General features: G+C 37.5%; 1 protein-coding gene across 1 annotated transcript in view; it reads right to left on the reverse strand.

The window, feature by feature from the left end:
* Positions 1–19,062, reverse strand: part of SCFD2 (sec1 family domain containing 2) — a 186,866-nt gene that overhangs the window by 156,221 nt on the left and 11,583 nt on the right. The window contains exon 3 of the mRNA XM_023925784.2: positions 103–230. Within this exon, the coding sequence (XP_023781552.2) occupies positions 103–230 (128 nt within the window). The remainder of the gene's footprint in view (positions 1–102; positions 231–19,062) is intronic.

Genomic DNA, 19,062 nt, shown 5'->3' on the forward strand with positions numbered 1-19,062 from the left:
GAATGGGTGGGTTTTGTCCAAGAGGGTTATGTGGAAAAAGAGAAGCTGACATCATCTCATCACATTATCACTGTGTAAGGGAGACTATGACATATTGCTCACCCATGCTCATCTTAATAGGTAAATTTTCTCTGCTTGCAGCCTCCACAAGGTGTCTCCTGGCCTCCATCACAGCTTCCTTTTGTTTGAGGTTCATGAAGGACTCCCAGAGAGCTTTAGCAGCTGGATCACTGTAAGAAAATGACATGATTACACTAAACATTGTTTGAATAATGGAGTAAACTTAAGACAACATTTATGTTTTGAGATGAATGCTTTTACTTACTAATCTCTTAGGTGGGATAAGAGATACAAGCAAAAATAAAAGTGATATAAAAGCTTGATTATTCTTAGCAGAACAGTTTTTACAGCTTTACAGAAAAGCTAGATTTTTTTGCTACCAATTATAAAACATTAGAATTAATGTATAATAAATAAGCATATCATTCTAAAAGTAATCACTACTGTTCAATCATGAGAATATCGGACACAATCCAGACTTCTTCAGTTACTAAAATCCTATGGAAAGGATGGGTTCTAACTTGCCCATGAGAGACAGTAGAAGTACCAAAGCTGGTACTTCCAATGCTGAAGGCTGTTATAATTTTGATGAACTACTGTCACTTCGGGTTTCATGGATTCTCTGTATGTGAAATGAATAATTCATAGCACAAATCAACTTGTCCTTATGATTTCTGTAATTACTGATTTCCTTTTTGTTGTTGTTGCTGCTAAACTTAAATTAGGTATTTGCGTACTCATCTGCACTCAGTTCCCTGTCAGTCTTCTCTTTCCTCCAGGACACTGCATTTGTTGCTAGTGTGAATGAATTCAGTGTTCTCTCAGTGGCAGGGGAGGATAAAGTAGGAAAATCCCTTGCTTGGGGCTGAAGCCACACATTGGGATTAACTATGCTGATTTTTTTATTTTATTATTTATTTAGTTTATGTTTTAAAGGAAAAGCTTCCCTCTGTTTTTTCCTCATGAGACATTTAATTCCTCAAGACATTTTGATGTCATTTACAACATACTTACAAACATGCCAAAACAAGCTTTGTTTCATGGACACAGAAATCCATAATAATTCATTTGATACCCATTCCAGAGCAGCTGTTCTTACGCTCTGCTTCAACAGCAGGGCTGTATTTAGCAAATCTGTGCTGTCTTCCAAACCAGGTAAAAGGATCACCAAGCCCCATTTTTGACATCCAAGCAACCCACTACTCTGTCAAAGCCTGAGTGGGTGGAAGGACTGTGAGAAGAAGGATGAGTTACCTTTATTCTGAACAAATCACAAACTAACAGGAAGTGTAAATTTCACCCTACTACAATGGTTTAAAGAAAAAAAAAAAGTAAAAAAATAGATGACCTAACACAGTCTTTCCATTTCTCTTTCACACAGGGCAACTCAACATCCTTCTAAACAGAGGCAGAAGGCAGCACCTCCTAAAAGCAGCTGGAGCACCTGCAGCATCTCTACTCCATCACCAAGTGCAATCTGAGCACTGATGCTGTGACTTTTCATGGGCAGCAGCTCCAAGGAGATTACTCACAAGAAAAACAACAGTGATATGTAACATACAATATATGTTGTATGTTACATACAATACAAGAAATGAGAGATTTACAAAGCAACTAGATGCTTCAATACAATAAAAAAAACTTAATGGAAAGGGTTGTCAAGCACTGGGACAGGCTCTCCAGAGAAGTGGTGGAGTCACCACAGCTGGAAGTGTCCAAAAATGAGTAGCTCTAGAACTTTTAGTGGGCATGGGAGTACTCAGAGGTTTGACTTGATGATCTTGGAGGTCTTTTAATAGCTCTGATTCTGTGATCCTCAACTATGCTATTTTTACAGATTATCTACTCAATCTACTCCCCACCCAACATCACTTGATAATGCACTGTATTTATCATGTTCACATCACATTCACAGAGTATGTCTCACTGTCATTTATAACTGTGCCTGAGGTTTGGATTTTATAAGGTCTCTGCATTGCCTGGTAACTAATCTCTTCCTGAACATACAAGTCCAATACCAAATCTATAGAGATCAGGAACTGGACCTGAAACAGCATGAAGCTAGGTTTAGAAATTCTTTTTTTCATATTTGGAAGAAAATAAAGTCAAGCTTCTGTTTAAGATCTTTAACTTGTTCTCATTCTCACAATTCTCTTCATCACCATAAATGTAAGCACAGAGTGTCACATAAACAAGATACCAGGAGCTAAGCTTTTCAAACAAAGGAAAACAAGCAACATAAGGAAGCTAAAATAAATGCCTACCAGATTTTGCACAGGTTTTTTCAGTCTCATCTTTCTCACTCCTATACTTCAGAAAGATACTTAGCAAACAGTAAAGTGTGTAAAACTCATCCTAAAAGCATCTATAGAAGTCAATAAATGTGCACGTGATAAGGTTACACCATTTTTTCATTATCCTTGCTTGCTGCTCTGTTTCCACACCATGTGTGGAAGCAACATGTATCATACTGTATAGTATCATCACTGCCAGAAGTCCCTGTTTCAGCTGGTCCTTCAACTTATTAATAAACTATAATACCCCTCCAAAATAACAGACCCATTATTTTAAACTAAACGAAGAAACAAAAATTAAGAATGAGTCATACTAATGCTTTAAGAAAACAAAAAAAGGAGAGGGGTGTGGGTTTGCTTTTAGCTTTGTATATTCTTTCTTCCTCTTTTAGCCAGAGTAAATTTTTCTTTAATCCCGAGGACCAAAGTTTGCAGGATCCCTGAGAGTTGTTCTAATACATCAAAAATAGCAAAAAGCAAAACAGTTATGGTACAGCCTTAAAGGAGATGAGAGTCAACCACAAGTCTGTATGCTACATCTCTGTCATCCAGAGTTCCTGTAGACATTTTTCTTCTCACTGCTTTGCAGAACATTTAGTGGTTTAGGTATCATATGTATAACTATATATAAGCAGGATGAGGTCAATATATATCAATAGCTAACACAGTCAACTGACTAGGTCAATCCACAGAAAAAAAATTTAAGCACAGTCATTCTTTTTTTTTAATATAATAGGGGGAAAGAGCCACAAAACTACTTAAATTTTTTTTCTACTAGTAACACTTTTCCTGTTCCCCCTCTATTACCCTTTCCAAGAAAGGTTTTTGCTTTGAAAAACACCCACTCTTAACCTTCATCAGTGACAAGACAGGAATGACTGCTGGCAATGAATCAGTAGGACACAGTACAGGGCTCTGGTGTTGCCTCTTGCCTGATCTGAGAAGTTACCACAACATTTTCCTTTTAGAGATTTCTAACACTTGGAAAATATATTATCTTATCTTACCCTTTCGGGGAAACATTCATCTGCAACTGCCTTCCAGCTCTTGTCATGGTGCCTTTCCCCTCCTCTTTTTCCCATCTGCAGTTCCTCTGCTTTGGTGCAAATGCCCCAATCTGGTGACACTGGTAATCAGTGATTTCTACAGAATCCAGCACCCCAATTCAAATTTCTCCCTCATCTTGCATTCCTTGATTTCCCAAGAACTATGTATTGATTTTACACATTATCTAGTCAACCTCTGCACTCCGAAAGAAGTTTTCTGAAATGAAACAGTTTTTTTTAAATATTCAATGCATTACAAAATCCTTAAAAGATATTGTCTGAATGATGATGGTTTGCTGAAGAAAAAATAAGTCTTTTACAGTTACACAACAGTACAGCTCAGGAATTCAAAAACACCCTTCAAAATGAATGTCACAAGATTAGGTAAATATTGAAGTACACATTTCTCTGCATTTCTATTAAAAATGTTTTGCAGGGCACAGCAAGCCTGACAAAGAGAACACAAAAATTCAGGGACCTCTCTGATATATCAGTTTCACCAACTAGGGTAGAGTTTTGCTCACAGATTTGATATCCTGTCCGTTTCTTTTATCACTATAGTCATTGTATTGTATCAAATCAACCAGTTATATCAGAAAACAGAATTTAATAAAAACAAGCATAGCAGTAACCTGGTAGAAAATTTATTAAAAGAAAACATCACACTGGATCCAGAGAAATAGCATAAATCTTTGAAAAGCCCCAATGAACACAGTTATATCATTCAATTTACATAAAAGCCTCTGACAGACATCTCATAATGGCAAATTTCTCCCTTCCCTCATACAATTTTTTTCAATGAGACATTCTCTGTTCCAAAACTAATTAAAATGTAACTGTATATAATTTGTACTTTAAAATGACAATGAAAATTATTATATAGAAAGAGGAAGAAATCTAAACAACTACAAGATGCAGCTTCCCTACTTCTGGTATTTGCATGCCAGTTTTCAAAGCTGAATCATGAAGACAGAGGGGAAAAGGACCAAGTCATCAGATCCATAGTCTATATGAATCCTAAAATGACATTCCAGATGGCAATAGTGCCAGGAAAAAGGTGCTGATGAGAACCAGTCAGAAAGACTGGGATGTTCCATGCTGACTAAAGGTTGATGCAGGTGCTTCAAAGCAGCTCCAATCTACAGCCTCCAGAGGCATACTTTCTCTAATTAAAGATAGGAGAGATGGAAAAACAAAAATAAAAATCAATAATAAAATGATTTAGTCATGAAGTGCCTAATTAGCTGGCTTCTCAAATTTATAACATCCAAAGGAAAGACCACACAATGAAATCCATTGTTTACAAGACGCAGGGTGAAAAAGCCTGCACAATATCAGGAAAAGCCAAAACCCTGAGCAGATGTAAGGGTTCTTTTGGTGATGGTGCATTAGCTTTAGCAATACTCAGTGTGGGGGAGCTTGCTCTCTTTCCCATGGAACTCCTTTCAGCAATGTGTTCTGATAACTAAACTAATTTGTTTGATCTAGACATTTACAGGTTGATTATCAAATACCTAATCTTGCATCTGTTAAAATAACTATAACTTACTCTCTTGATCTGGTCTGGTCCAGTCCTGCAAGGAAAACACTGCCAAGTTTATCTAACAGACAGAAAGTATCCTATCCATGATCATCTGTAGGCTTAGTCTCAAAGCTACTAATTTTGAACAAATTTGGGGAGAACAGGGGTGGTTGGTGGCACTGGGATGTGCTTTTACCAAGCTGGAGGCAGTAATCTGGAAATAGGTGAAATCAAGCACCCGTCAATGGAGCGGAAACTCTCACAGCAAATGCAAAACTAGAGGCAAGGACAGAAATCTGGGGGCACTTATCCTGAGGGGGTCCAGTGAACAACACCACAATTTATCCTTGGCTGAAATGACATGTGTCTTGCTTCATACCACCAGTACAGAAAGATATTACTTCCTTTACTGCTTCAGGTCTTGTCTATTATTTACAAATTATTAAAATATAGTCTTCCTTGTCTCTAATGCAAGAGCAAAAGGTCAGGAAGTGATAAGCCTATACTAGAAAATATGTTCATTCAATTACTAAGTGCTCCTCATTTACCATTATGTTTTCAGATGCATGAATAGACCATTCCTAACCCTCCTAGCATTTATTGCATTTGTTTGGCAATGTATTTCTTCAATCAGCATGAGTAACTAACCAATAAAAACAAGTCAAACACTCTTGTCCAAGCAGCATACCATAATCACCAAAATTATCAGCCACATATGTAGTCTCTGGCAAGCTATTACGAATTATTATGATGTGATCTAATGTCCAGTCAAGGAAGATAAAAGTGACATGTACATTATCTGTTGCTGGATTTTTGTCTGGACTTCTTTCCCTAACAGGACAAATTCAGGTCATCCTGCTTTCTCCTTATAAAATACTGGCATTTTTTTTAGTTACATGTAGGCCTTGCCATGCCCCAGGCTTACTGAAAAAAAGAGTCTCTTCTATAACCTTTTCAAAGGCTAAATTGATAAATCAGTATCTACATACAGTTTCCTTCACAGATCTCCTGTAGCTTAAATGAAGGAAGAAAAAGATGACTTGGAACAGTTTTATTTTGATTTCAAACCTTTTGGCATCAGGTGAAAGCACAGCCTACATCATAACATCATGAACAGCAAACAATCAGGTGAAGGACATCATATGAGCAAGATACTAATAAAGAAGAAAGAATACACAAATGTTCTTAATTATGTACCTGGCAAGAGACAGGGGATTTCAAACAGCAATTTGCTGACACAGGCTCTGAATAGGAGGCAGAAAATAACTGTGAGTGGGTTTCAAATATTAATCAACTGAAATAACAGAATTTCAGCATAACAAAGTAGTCATGTTTATGCTTTCACAGATAAAAAAAAAATCAGAAGGAAAATTGTGCTAGTCTCAACATGTGACAAATTCCATGGTTATTGTATCACCAAAACTTTTGCCTTTCGTCTGTATAGCTTTACAACTCAGCTGCGCCTGTATGTTTCCACAAGAGGAAGGGAGAAGGGAAAAAGTCAGTCAGAAGGGAAAAAGATTAAATTAGAGGGTCATTAATACCACAAAGCTGCCCAAACCTGAGTGACTGCTAAAAAAAAAAAAAGGTGTGCTGCCAAGTATTGCCTTTGCAATAACACATTTCTTTAAAGACAACGCAACACCCACATTAAGTGCACAGCACTTCAAAAAACACCACCAGTGGTCAGAAGACCATTACTACAAAGGACAAATGCATTGCTGCAATATGTCATTTGAATACCGATAAAGCAAAGACAAGCACAAGCCTGTGATAAGATGCAGTGATTTGGCTTTGAGCCTGGAGTAAAGGGCCATGTATCGAGAGACATCCTCCCTCCTCCAACTGCCCTGCTGTTTCGCAGGCTGCGGAGGCTACGCCAAGGCTACACCGGACGTACCGCGGATTCCTGGGGACAAGAGCCAGCCTGACAACTGTGGTGGGGACAGCCAAGTACCTTTCTGCACCCCACCACACATACAGCAGCTCCCCCATGGGAAACAACCAACAACATCTGGAATAGCCTCCCTGGAACAGCAGCTCCTCCATGCCACAGGGACTGTGCGGACATACTGTGGGGAATGCCAGGTGGATAAGAAGAGCTCCACACTGCCATGTTTCCAGAATACAGCTGGGCTCAGAGAATGAAGCTGCTCTTCATTTCACCCTTCTGAAAGTGACCAAACAGCTCCAACATAATTTATCTAAAATTTTCCATGTAGAAACAGCTATCATCATTCTCAAGAGCTCAGTCTCTAGCATGGCTGCAATTTCAGCATATCCTATGCATCTGCTCTTGATGGGCTAACCCAATATGTGTTCAGCTAAAGATTCAGCAATACTTTACCCAGAGAAACATACAAAAGCCACAAAATATTTGTTTTCAAATAAAAGTAAGTTGCACAGCCCCAGAAGGGACTAACATTATTTCTAAGAAAGCAAAATAACGTGAAGAGTTAAAGAGGTTCCTAGCAGTGGGCTGTCATTGTGCTGTTGAACATTTTGTACAGTTGGCAGATCTGGTCAGCTTAATTAAATGAACTTCAAGCAGTAGAAACTGAAACTATTTTCTAATCCTTCCTAACCTTAGAAAAAAATCATACAGAAAGCTAATCTCATCTTGGTATTGTGCCTGCATAAAACAGCAAGAGCATGAAAATTACCAGCTCTGTCATAGGTTAATAAAAATTTTGCAACATGGCATAACACACAAAACATTTAAAAACCAAGTTCTTTGCAGCACCCCAACTTAGAACATTATTCTCACATCCTCACTTAGATGTATGTTAAAATGCTTCCATGTATTGGTTTTTATGATTAGAACATGAAGCAAATAGTAAAAAAAAAGTGTCCAACAGCCAACATTAAAGAACACAAATATGTTCCTGAATAATTCAATGGTTATTTCCCAGTTTCACTCTAAGCCCTCAAGCCACTCAGTGGGTGTAATCTGTCCTAGACTCAACTGTGGCTGTATACTTTGGCACTGAGTCAAAACAGAGAGGTTATTGTTTGATTTATATGCCAAGGGCCTCTTAGATAAAGGGCTAATGGCAGGCTGATAGCTTCAGCCTTTGCATATGGTGTTTATACAGACCCTTCTTTCCCCTCCCTCCTTTTTGTGTATACTCCAGGAAGGCTGTGTCACATCAAGATCAAGTTAATTAATTAACTCATACTAGCATAATTTGATTGATAAAACAATTGATTCACTAAAGGTCACACAGAGTGCTGTTAAAACACCAACTTTTCTGCCTCAATAACACAAGGTTTTGAGATTTGCAGTTTTCCATGCTACGAACAGGAATTTTAAAGAAATAATCTTACTAGAAAAATAGATGAAAGAAGCTATGAGAAATTAATATGTCAATTAAAGTGCACTGCAAAGTTCAGAAAATAATCAGTGCTTTATGAGATATTTGAGCAAAGAATAAATCACATTCTACAACAGCAAGGGTCACATAACTTAATTTTCTATATCGTTAGTTCTGCAAACTATTCCACCAAAAGAAAACAAAAGGCCTTGCATATGTGATATACTTTGCTACTTACTAGATCCAAACTGGGAATATTTCCTAGTATATAAGTTTCTATACTGTTAAAATACTTAAGAACATAGTCCAGTATGACCAAGTCATTATTTATTAGATGTTAGGGAACTTCATGATCAAATTATACAATAATTACTTTTCTGCAAGACACAAACACCATGAATTTTTAATTAAAAAATATAATCTCATTTTAAAAAAGACAAAAATCATTACAGTAAGACTAAATTTTTAAGAGCCTTTTGTCACCAATTTATTTTAAAACATTTATTTTAAACAACAGATATATAAAAAGGATGCTGCCAGGAATTTTAAAAGCAGTTCTAAAATAATATTTAAAGTGCTGCAAATCAGCTTGCAGCCACCAAGGCTGAAGTGCTTTGAGCAAAACTGGGAGCTGCTTATCAGCCACCAGTTTTACAACAGATTCCCCTCTGGGCTACCTGAAATATCTGTGCTAATAAAAAAGGTGAGAAGCGACAGGAGTTTGTCAGTTCACTGTATGTTGTTCAATATCCAGGTATACATAGCAAGGAATTACAGCACTCACTGGACTAATACAGTAGATTCACTCATAAAAAAAGCAAGATTTGCCACTAGAAGTCAAAAATTTCTTAATATTTTCCTCCTTCCCTGTTTTTATTTTGGCATGGGTCTCCTTGTGCCAGCAATACTGAACCAGCATACAGAATCACATGCAAACCAAACCAGGAGCAAAGAACTTTGCCTACTCCTTGACAGCTGGGAGGTGCTGCCAGGCAGTTCCACAGGATACAGCCCACATTTTCCTTCATTACTGGTTTTGTCTACAGCTGACTCCACATGGCTATAAAAAACCCCAATAGGCAGAGCACAAGGGTTACTCTATGAAAACTCTGGCTCACAAAAGAAGGGTACGTTGTGGAGTGCACCAGGGGAAAGTTGGTTAAAACACACCAATAAGACAAGGAACAGTTACTGTACATGAGTTATTATATTCAAGCCATTATATTTAGCCTCATAAAGGCAATGCTACAGATACTTATACTTCAGGGCAAGGCCAGTCAAGGAAACTTGAATTTGGCAATCATTTGCAGACATGGGAAGATAAAACAAATTCTTGCTTACCATTAAGAGAAGAGAAAATAAGATTCACAAGACACAACCAGTGACTAAGACCAATAGTAATAGGAAAGTGTTCTTTGAATTTGTTACTGAACATAATGAGAGAACAAGTTTCCGTTTCTCTTACGAAGAAGCATATGGAAATATGAGACAGGATTTTCACAAACATAGTAGCAAGGTCTATAATATGTTGAGAACACAAAAAAAGTTTATTTCAGACAAAAAAAATTGTGAAAAGAGTGAATCAAACCTGTTTGTAAACATCATTGCAATTTTAAGTTGCGAATCTGTTTTGTACAAACAAAACAGTTTGTATAAACTACTATGTTCAGAGAAAACCATGAACATTATACCCCAAACCAGGAAGAAATATGCTCTCTGTTATCAGCAGAGCATGGGAGAACTGAAAAATAAACATTTCAGGAGGTACTTATAAACACAACCAACAGAGCAACCCCAAAATGTCACAGAACTTCTCTGTTTACCTACAGCTCTTTGTTTTGGGATGAACTCCTTTTCCTTCCTTTATAGATAATGGAAAGTTAATCAGACTCTTAATATTTGACATATTTTTGGTCTCACAGATAAACTGAATTACAATAAAATTTAATAAATAATTATTAAAAGGTTGCCAAGGATTCAGTTCATATCAGGAATTGATTAAAAAGTAGGGAAACAAAACCTCCTAACAAAACTAAATGATAACATAGCATTCTATGTTTTCCCTTTCTTTTTTCCTTAAATAAAAAAATAAAAGAAATTTAACTCTATTTGGCTCATTCATATATATACTTTACAGATGGCCATACTTATAAATTAAAATATGTACACAAGTCTGATGAGTGTGGTCAACCACCATCTGAAGTATGTTCATGTCTTGCCAAACCCACCATCTTCAGTTTTATCAAACATTTCCTCAATCCAAGCATCATGTAAACTTGTAAGGACAAGCATTTTAATCAGTCTTGTTTCATGTGGATCTAAATTTAGACGTATTTGTGTGTGTGTGTATATATATATATATATGCATGCTGTGATATACATGCAATAAGTATTTTGGCTTCAGAAAGCCAAAAAGTTCAACATACACACTTTAGCATGACACAAAACAACTTGCTAATAACCACATACATGAGACAATGCAGCTGTGCACGAATGATGTTATTAAAAAGTAATGCAACTTCACTCATTGCTGCTTCCAATATCAAAGAATTATAGTGTAAACCAATGACAACAGTGTGCATTAAACCAAGACAGCAGAAAGATAATCCCTGCACTGTATTTTACCATAATACAAGTCAGCACAAACACACACATGCACAGGTATATACAGAATACTTGAAAATTGATTAAGAAATCCTCTTATTCTATTCAATTGATACAGACTAGTAATAGAGAATTTCTGTTCCAGATTAATATTAGAACAGTTAGTGAAAAAAATTCTTATAAAACATTCAGAGCTTGCTTTCTTTTCATGTAGAATTTTGTATTTTTATATAAATACATATATATATTTTTCAAATGGTTTGGTCACAGTAATCCTCTAGCCAGACAGCATTTCTACAATGTTTCAGCTGATTATAGATGGACAATACAGCATTTTCCTGTGTTAAAAACCAAAACCACACAGTCCAACAAACAGCCTGGGGAGGTATGGGTTCTCATCTCTTTTGAGTTCTGTTTATTCTAGCTATTCCCAAGATCATTAATATCCACTTGAACCTGTAAACTTGAAGGTCAACAAAAGGTGAAACATAAGGAAGCAATATAATATGGAATATTCAGCTAGTTATATATTGTGAAACATTAAGGCAGTTTCCTTAAACTACACTTTTTAAAAATTCTTTTCCTTGGTAGTAGAAAAGATAGGAAGATACTAAGCCAGGGTTAAATTTGGAGGATTTACAAAACACTAGCAATTCCTGTTAGTTAGTAATTTTTAAAATTAACAAACTCTGTATTTCTAGAAAATGCTATGCAATCAGAACAAAATGAGTAGAAAAATAGTTATCAAACAGTCCAGAAATTGAATAAAAATACAGGCCTGAAATTGTAATATTGTGTGAATATCTTACCACTGTCACAAGCAACATGAACCCTCTAACCCAAATCTGCATTGATTGTTGTTGTTAAGCTACAGCAGTGACATGTTGTGTTATATGTATAAGTTTGTGACCAGCGGTACTGAGAACACACAAAAGCCTTACAAATACAACACCTCTCAAGATCAAGAGGGATTTGTTTGTGGACTAAACATCACACAAAATCTCTGCAATTCCTGGACTCCCTTTCCTCTCATAGCTATCCTTCTGCAAATGACACATGCCAACACTAACAAAGCTACACATGCAGATAAACCAGATAATCACTATTTGTGACATCAGAAGCAAATACAAATATAAATTGTCATGCCCTACATGTGCTGTGGCATCCAAGTGCAGTACATCAAATCTGTAAAATAAACTGACTAAAGAGAAGAGGCTGATACTGCAGGGAGAAACTGCTTGAATCAGGACTCTTCATCTTCCCAAAGTACCCTGTGAAAAGGAGAGCTAGTGCTTAATTCCATAAAGCCCTGTTGCCTGCAAATTACAAAATGACTGGATTTAGGTTACTGACTGTTCCAAAGCTCCCTTTGGAAAATTCTGAATTAAATATAGCACTATCTCACACGCACACACACTGGAAGTCATGTAAGCAAGCTGATTTAGCTTTCCAACTTCATATGGCAGCTGATACTGCTACAGGATAATTTCTGCATCAGCTATCAAATGTTTTGGTAGAAAGAAAATTATTCTAAACAAGTAAGGCTACTCTGGTGAACTACTGGAAGAAGCAACAGCACCAGCATGAAATGGCTGGTGAAGGAAGAGGTTCAACCTAAATAAATTTCTGAAGCCAGCTCTATTCACATTCTACAAAACCAAGTGTCAGTGATGTTTCACACCATTACATGACTACTGTACATTTACTGTGCAAATTTTTTGTCATCATGCTTATTCTGGAAGATGTTACCCTGAGGCAAGTCTTAAGGAAACAAAGGTATGTTTGGAAGGTAAGGAGTGTAGGAAAAGGAACCCATGCAAAGCTGTCACTGCTTGCCAGGCTGAAGCATGAATGGAAGGGAAGCATTAGTCACACAGCCTGAAACAGAAGCCATGCCTGGCAATTGTATCAACAAGAAATAGATATCATCCTTGCCTGAAGTCCTTTTACGACAGTTATTTATTGACTTCAAGAACCTCTGAAGTCTATAATCTTGCATGATCATTACCCTGCAACAAATGCCTCTGAATGTCTTAAAATATATGAATTTCAGTGTGCTTCTTTCAAAAGTTGGATTATCTCAAAAACTTTACTGAAAGTATATCAAGAAAAAAGGGATTTTATTAATCTTTTTTTAAGGCTTATTCTTTTTGATCTACAGCAAGTGTACTTAACAAGGTTGGATAATTTTAACTCTGTTTGCTGACAGCTGAAGCAGAGGGAGCTAGCAGCTTACTTTGAAGGTACTGGAGAACAAACAAGACACATCTCAGGAAAGTAGGACTGGTTTTGATAGACGCCAGCTGATCTCTAGGTCTTACTAATCCTTGAAATATTAAATCCCACTAAGCTCCATCTTGTATACAGACATGATTCTGAACATGTTCTGTGCAAAGAGAAAAGCAGATTAACTATCCACTGAGTAAAGCATCCTAGCTCTAAGATGTGGTCAGGACATTTCAAAACAGTTTAACTCTATCCTTCCTCTAACCCCTAGCTATTCCGTTTTAAAATGATGTTATTTAAAAATACATAATAGACACTGGTAGAATTTTTATCTATTAACCAGCAAGTAAGTTTTCCTCCCTTCTGCAATAGCTTCACAGCACCCATCTCTGCAGAGGAGCCTTTATGACAGGCAACACAACATTTAGCTACTCTAGAACTTTTCCATTATTAAGTAGTACTAAAGGGATCTTAAACAATTACAGTGATACTGAGGCACTTTGTGAATAACAATAACGATGCATCATACTTGAACTTGGAAAAACAAGTTTCAGTTCCAACCAAATATATGGCAGTGTTGTCACTTCTTGACAGGTATTCAGGACTAAGTTTCTCTCTATTCACTCAGCATGGGACCAGGTCTAGGAGTGCTCCTTCCTATTCTTCTCTTGCACACCATCCCCCTGCCCCTCTCCCCATAATACATTCCTTGGAAGTTTTCAGAGATTTCTCAAAAGGGTCTCCTGTAGAAAGAATAGAAAGGTAAAATGCATAGCCTGGAATAGCTAATAGGATTCACTGTCAAGTAGAGTTAAAAGCCAAACAAACAAAAACCCAACCAAAAAAACCCCCTAAAACTGTTATCCCAGCTGTCCATCACCACTCAAAAGCAGAAGGGACACCTGATCTTTAGGCCCCAGGGCAACAATTAAATGCAGACTGGTCCAAATAAACAACCAAGCACACCACAGCAATTGGAGGACTGCCAGAAACAAAACAACTGACATCCAGATGAACACTGAGGCTAGTTTGCTTCCTTCAAGACAAATGAAAAAAGTCACTGAAAAGTGAAATTCTTTCTGTCAGAAGTAGAATTGCTTATTGTGACCCGATCCACCCTGTTTTGCAGTTAGCAGATCTGGATATATTTTATTTTTTACAAGGTAAAGGGAAGGATTGATGCTGAAAAGCTTCCCAGATATATCACAGGCCTCTCAGCCCTCTTGCACACTGTAATAAAACAGGCCAGCATTACCTCAAAATTCACTCTTGCTCCTCTAACAGTGGCCAAACTCTGCAGGGGTGAAGGAAAAAAAGTGCATACAAATAATTTCTTAAAACTTACTATTCGTAACCATCACTTAACCCTGTCTGAGTTTCAACTCACTGCCTTTTAGTCCAACAAAATGTTTCAGCAAAATGTTTCATTCCTACAAGTTGCAGGACCACTTATACAGAATGCCAGACTGAGTTACTGCATGAATCAAGTTAATTGAAAGCTTCTGAGTAGGATTTTGTGCACTACAAGGTACAGCAAAATTCTTGGCAAGCATCTCTTTAAAATGTGTATATTAAAGAAGTACTTGTCAGGGATTTTAATTTCAGTTTTGGACAAAGCAATGAATTATACTAAATATAAAGTCTGATCCTTACAACAAACACATTCCTTGAGAATATTACATGTAACACAATAGGTTACTTTAGAGCGTTCTGCTCTGCATTTTAAAGCTATTGCATAAGGTTATTTTAATAAAAATGATTCCAGGGAAAGAGCAGTTAGTAATGAGGTGCTGACAACTGAATCTACATTTAGGGATTGCACTGGAGTGCCAAGTCCACTTTTACAGATGCGCTGCTTAGCTATCCAGTAGATGTCCTCAGGGCATGCAAGACCAATGTATTTTGGGTCACGTTTGGCAGCAGAGATAGATGAGACAAGTGAAAACATTTACCAAGAACACATCTGACGTGTGTTTTTCTTATTAGAGAAATGTAAGAAAATAAACCCAGATACCATGGAATGCCAGGAATTCCTTCTCCTCAATGTTTTTGATTTACAAGGACAATTTTTGGTAGTCTCCTTTGACCTCCCTCCCTCATTTGCTTGCCCAAAGCCTGCAGTCATCAATGCAAACTCTTGACTAAGCCATTTTGAGGGCTTAATGTACAAAAATACATCTTCTTCACAGAGGGAAAGACAACTCTTTGCATAAATGACTCAGTTACCACAAGAATCACTGCTTAGTAAGTTTTATAGTATAACTAGTTAAGAGTCAAACTCTTAACTCTTCTTATGAGTTGAGAACAAGTATTCAAGTAGATACTTTGAGATCCAAAATAAATCATAAAAAAAAAATCTGAAGCAGTCTTTACATCTTAAAGAAGAGATGTTTGAACATGCAGGGCCAGATTCTTTGCTAGCATGTTGGTGAAGCTTAGATCAACTCAAGGGCTGGGTTCTGCATATCTTCATTATTCCACTTTCTTACTTCAAAGTAGCATATTTGTCATAGTTTCACTGCAAACCTAGAGCCCTAGCTTCCCTCAGATCTAATGCAAACCTAATATGGACAATTCTAGCCTTCAAAACCAAACTGACAGCTATTCAGAAAGAAGAAAGCTCCAGCCTCAGGCTTTCATTTTTATAACCATTTCCATACTCTGGTTCATCTGTCATGAGAAACAGATAAGGACTTCTGTCCACATTGAATATATTTACCCTGTGCTCTGGGTATCTTCTCACAACCCCTTCCTGATACACTTCTGCCTGCCATAGAATGAGTGATGAGAGCAGAATTTTGTCCTAATCCAAAATCTCTGGATTTTTGGTCACTTTTTTTAGTCATTCAATATTAACTCTGCATCCTCCTCCTAAAACAGGTTTCTATAATCAGTGTGTTTGCCACTGTCTAATTCCCTCCTCCTCCTCCACATACTCTCCTTACCAGCAAGCCAAGTCCCATTGATGGCATTTTCTGACCTGTCAAAGAAGGTCTGAAGCCATGACCCATTCCCATCATCAATAAGAACTGCAGCTTTTTTTGTTGAGGTTAATTTCCCTTTTTTTTAAAGGGGTAACTGGAGCTTAGGCAGCCACATGCAGTGTATACATTCAGCATGTGTTCTGTGGCTGTTTCCAGTTAGTGAAAATGACCTGATATGGATTTTTCTTGTTACTTATTTAAATAAGTAATAGAGTTGTGCAGAGAATTAAGTAAGGTCATAAAGCTTTTTCTCTCCCAAAGAGGTTGGAAATCTTTTCCAGTCAAAGATCATTTAAAAATACATATTCACAACCTGTGGAAATTAAGTGGTACTTGGTGGAACACAGTCATCCAGAAGCTGCAGAAAGACTGCTACGGGGTTGCAGCTCATCAGGGCATAAGAACTGACTTGGCTTGGTCAATATTCACAACCACTTTTGAAACTGTGAACAGTTAGAAAGTAGCAATACCCATTTCAGCATCCTGTAACTACACTTCAGGAAAAAGAAGCACATACACACAGGTAAACACTACACCTAGGCATCATGAATTAGATTCCAACGATCTGCCATCTAAATATCAGAAGCCATGCTAAATGTTTTTTAGCCATGCTAAATAGCAGAAAGGAATGTTGGATTTTTGGCTCAATTAAATTAAAATCAATAGTTGTGTATGTGTTTATCTGTATAAAATCAGAGTATTTATCTGTGCAAGATTCTGTCTACTTTCCAAAGTAAAAGGAACTTCAAATTCTGACAGGTAAATAGCTCACTTCACATAAATTGAAGCCTGTGTAAACTTTGACTCCTGATTCATATTAAGTCTGGAGTCATGAAATAACCCAAATCATATAGTCAAAACTTGCAATCAGACCTCTTGCCAACAGATAATTCTGTTTCCTTCCCAAACATTACTTCGTCATCCAAATGAGCAGCTGTCATTAGCTCTTTTCACCAGTCTATTACAGCACATTTCTCTCCATTGTAACACATAGCAGGCTTACTTTACAGCATAAGAATGATAAACTAAAACACCCCTCCAGGTCACTCAGTCACTCTCCGTTCTGGTACTGTGGCTGAACAGCAAATGAGTAACTCCACAGTATGTAGTAAGGCCAACGCATATCACTGCATTTTAAAACCTCGCTGTTGAGGTCATTCAGGAGGCAAACTTGAAGGCAGATGGCCAAGCAGAGTAAGACCTAGTCTTAGAAAAATCTCACAACATCAGCCAAAGCAATAGTCTCCAGGAGATTGTACTATAACACAAGAAAGATCAGAGCTCGTTTTAGAGAGCCATAAAGTCTACTTAAACAGACACAGTCTTTATGCTACTATTACACTCTGAATACATCTGCAGGAAAAAGCACTGTGGCCACACCAAGAGAAAAGCACTTTACAAACAGAGGAAAAAAGAAACTCACAAAATCATAAACAAAACCATTAGGGGAACAAAAAAGTGATGTCAGTTTTAATAGAAATGCAGATACAAATACACAGAGACAAAAAAAGAATTGCTTCTAAGCAACATAAAGATCTTTCCTTTCTGTCCTGACTGCAGACAGTAGTTACTCTTTCTGATAGGTCATCAGAAAGAGATTTATCCTTCTTTATATCTTGCAAGGAATGAGCCTGCAGAACAGAGCACAATGGTAACCAGGGAACAGCTAGAAGATATATGAGGGTTTGTACTCACTGAATTTCCTTATAGGCATTAAGCTACCTTGCTCTGATAACCAGGTGACGATGCAAGTACTCAGATGTGTTGATGGCTGGACAACTTCAGGGTAAGAATCAAATTTATTTTTTTTTTCCAAGGACAAAGGAAAGTCCAAAACTTGGGACTTACTGGCAGAACTCAAATAGAGAGAGAGAATATGGAGAATAATATAAATACAGGGAGCCTTTTTTCTTCAGAATTAAAAATATGTCTTAAAAAAATTAAGCATGAAGGGTTCCGATTTTGCCATTTTCACCAAACTGATTCTACAGGCAAGAGCATCTCAAACCTCTTGATCCTTGTACTCTGAGGACTGCTATGCTAGTGTCAGAGGGCCCAGGAAACACAGTCTGAATTCCATCTGAACACTTTCATTACTAAGCCTAACTAAGCCTAGACAAAGAGGGCAGTTAGAGGTTCTCTAAAGTACAAGAATGAAGTCTTGAACAGTCCAGCTTCCCATAACCCCCAGAAGTTCTTTTTGTGGGCTGAGAGGCATAGATAAGGAAGAGCCACCCAGCTGATGCCAAGAGCCTGTCAGCCCAATTCATCCTTTATCTCAAGTAAAATAAGCTTCAAACTTCCTCTTATCTAGAAGACAACTTATAAGGCTTCTAAGCCCTATCATAACAGACAATTGACAAAAATGTGACACCTATTAGGCAGGAGAATAGTTGGACAAAGAACCCTCAGGAAATTCCTCTGCTGTTTACCTCAACAGACTCACTACTGCAGCAAACTGGGGTTCTGCAGAGCGCCAGCAAGTTCATCTAGCAATGCTGTATGTTACATAGCACAGGCAAGCTGAAGGTCCTGACCTCTTTCCAGAATTTTCACTCTCAGCACAGCCCTCTCACCCCTTCATTTTTTCCATTTCAAGGAGGTCCCATGTTGAAGGGATCCGGGCAAATATACACATTTATTGTAAAATATAATAAATCTTATCAGCTTGTTCATCTCATCCTGTGACAATAGTCAATTACGTTCATTTGACTCAGGCTGGTTTGAAATTGAGCAGAAAGCATCTCCTGGAAAGCTTGTCTTGACTGACAAACCCCAGAAGCTGATCCAGCCAGGGCTCTAATTTCCAAAAAGAAGATGCCCTGAGAAATTTCAAACAATGAGGAAACTCTAAATAGGCCTCAGTTCAGGACTGTGCACTAAGCCTGTATGAGTACAATAAAGTGGTGATCAGGAAGGCTGCCAGTCCAGGAGCATGGGGGGAGAGGAAAGAATGCTGTGTTTGTGGCATTCCTACTGCTCAATCTACCACTCTGTGAAGCATCTCCTGGC

This window comes from Cyanistes caeruleus, chromosome 5, assembly GCF_971803275.1.
Source record: "Cyanistes caeruleus chromosome 5, bCyaCae1.hap1.1, whole genome shotgun sequence".
Taxonomy (NCBI): domain Eukaryota; kingdom Metazoa; phylum Chordata; class Aves; order Passeriformes; family Paridae; genus Cyanistes; species Cyanistes caeruleus.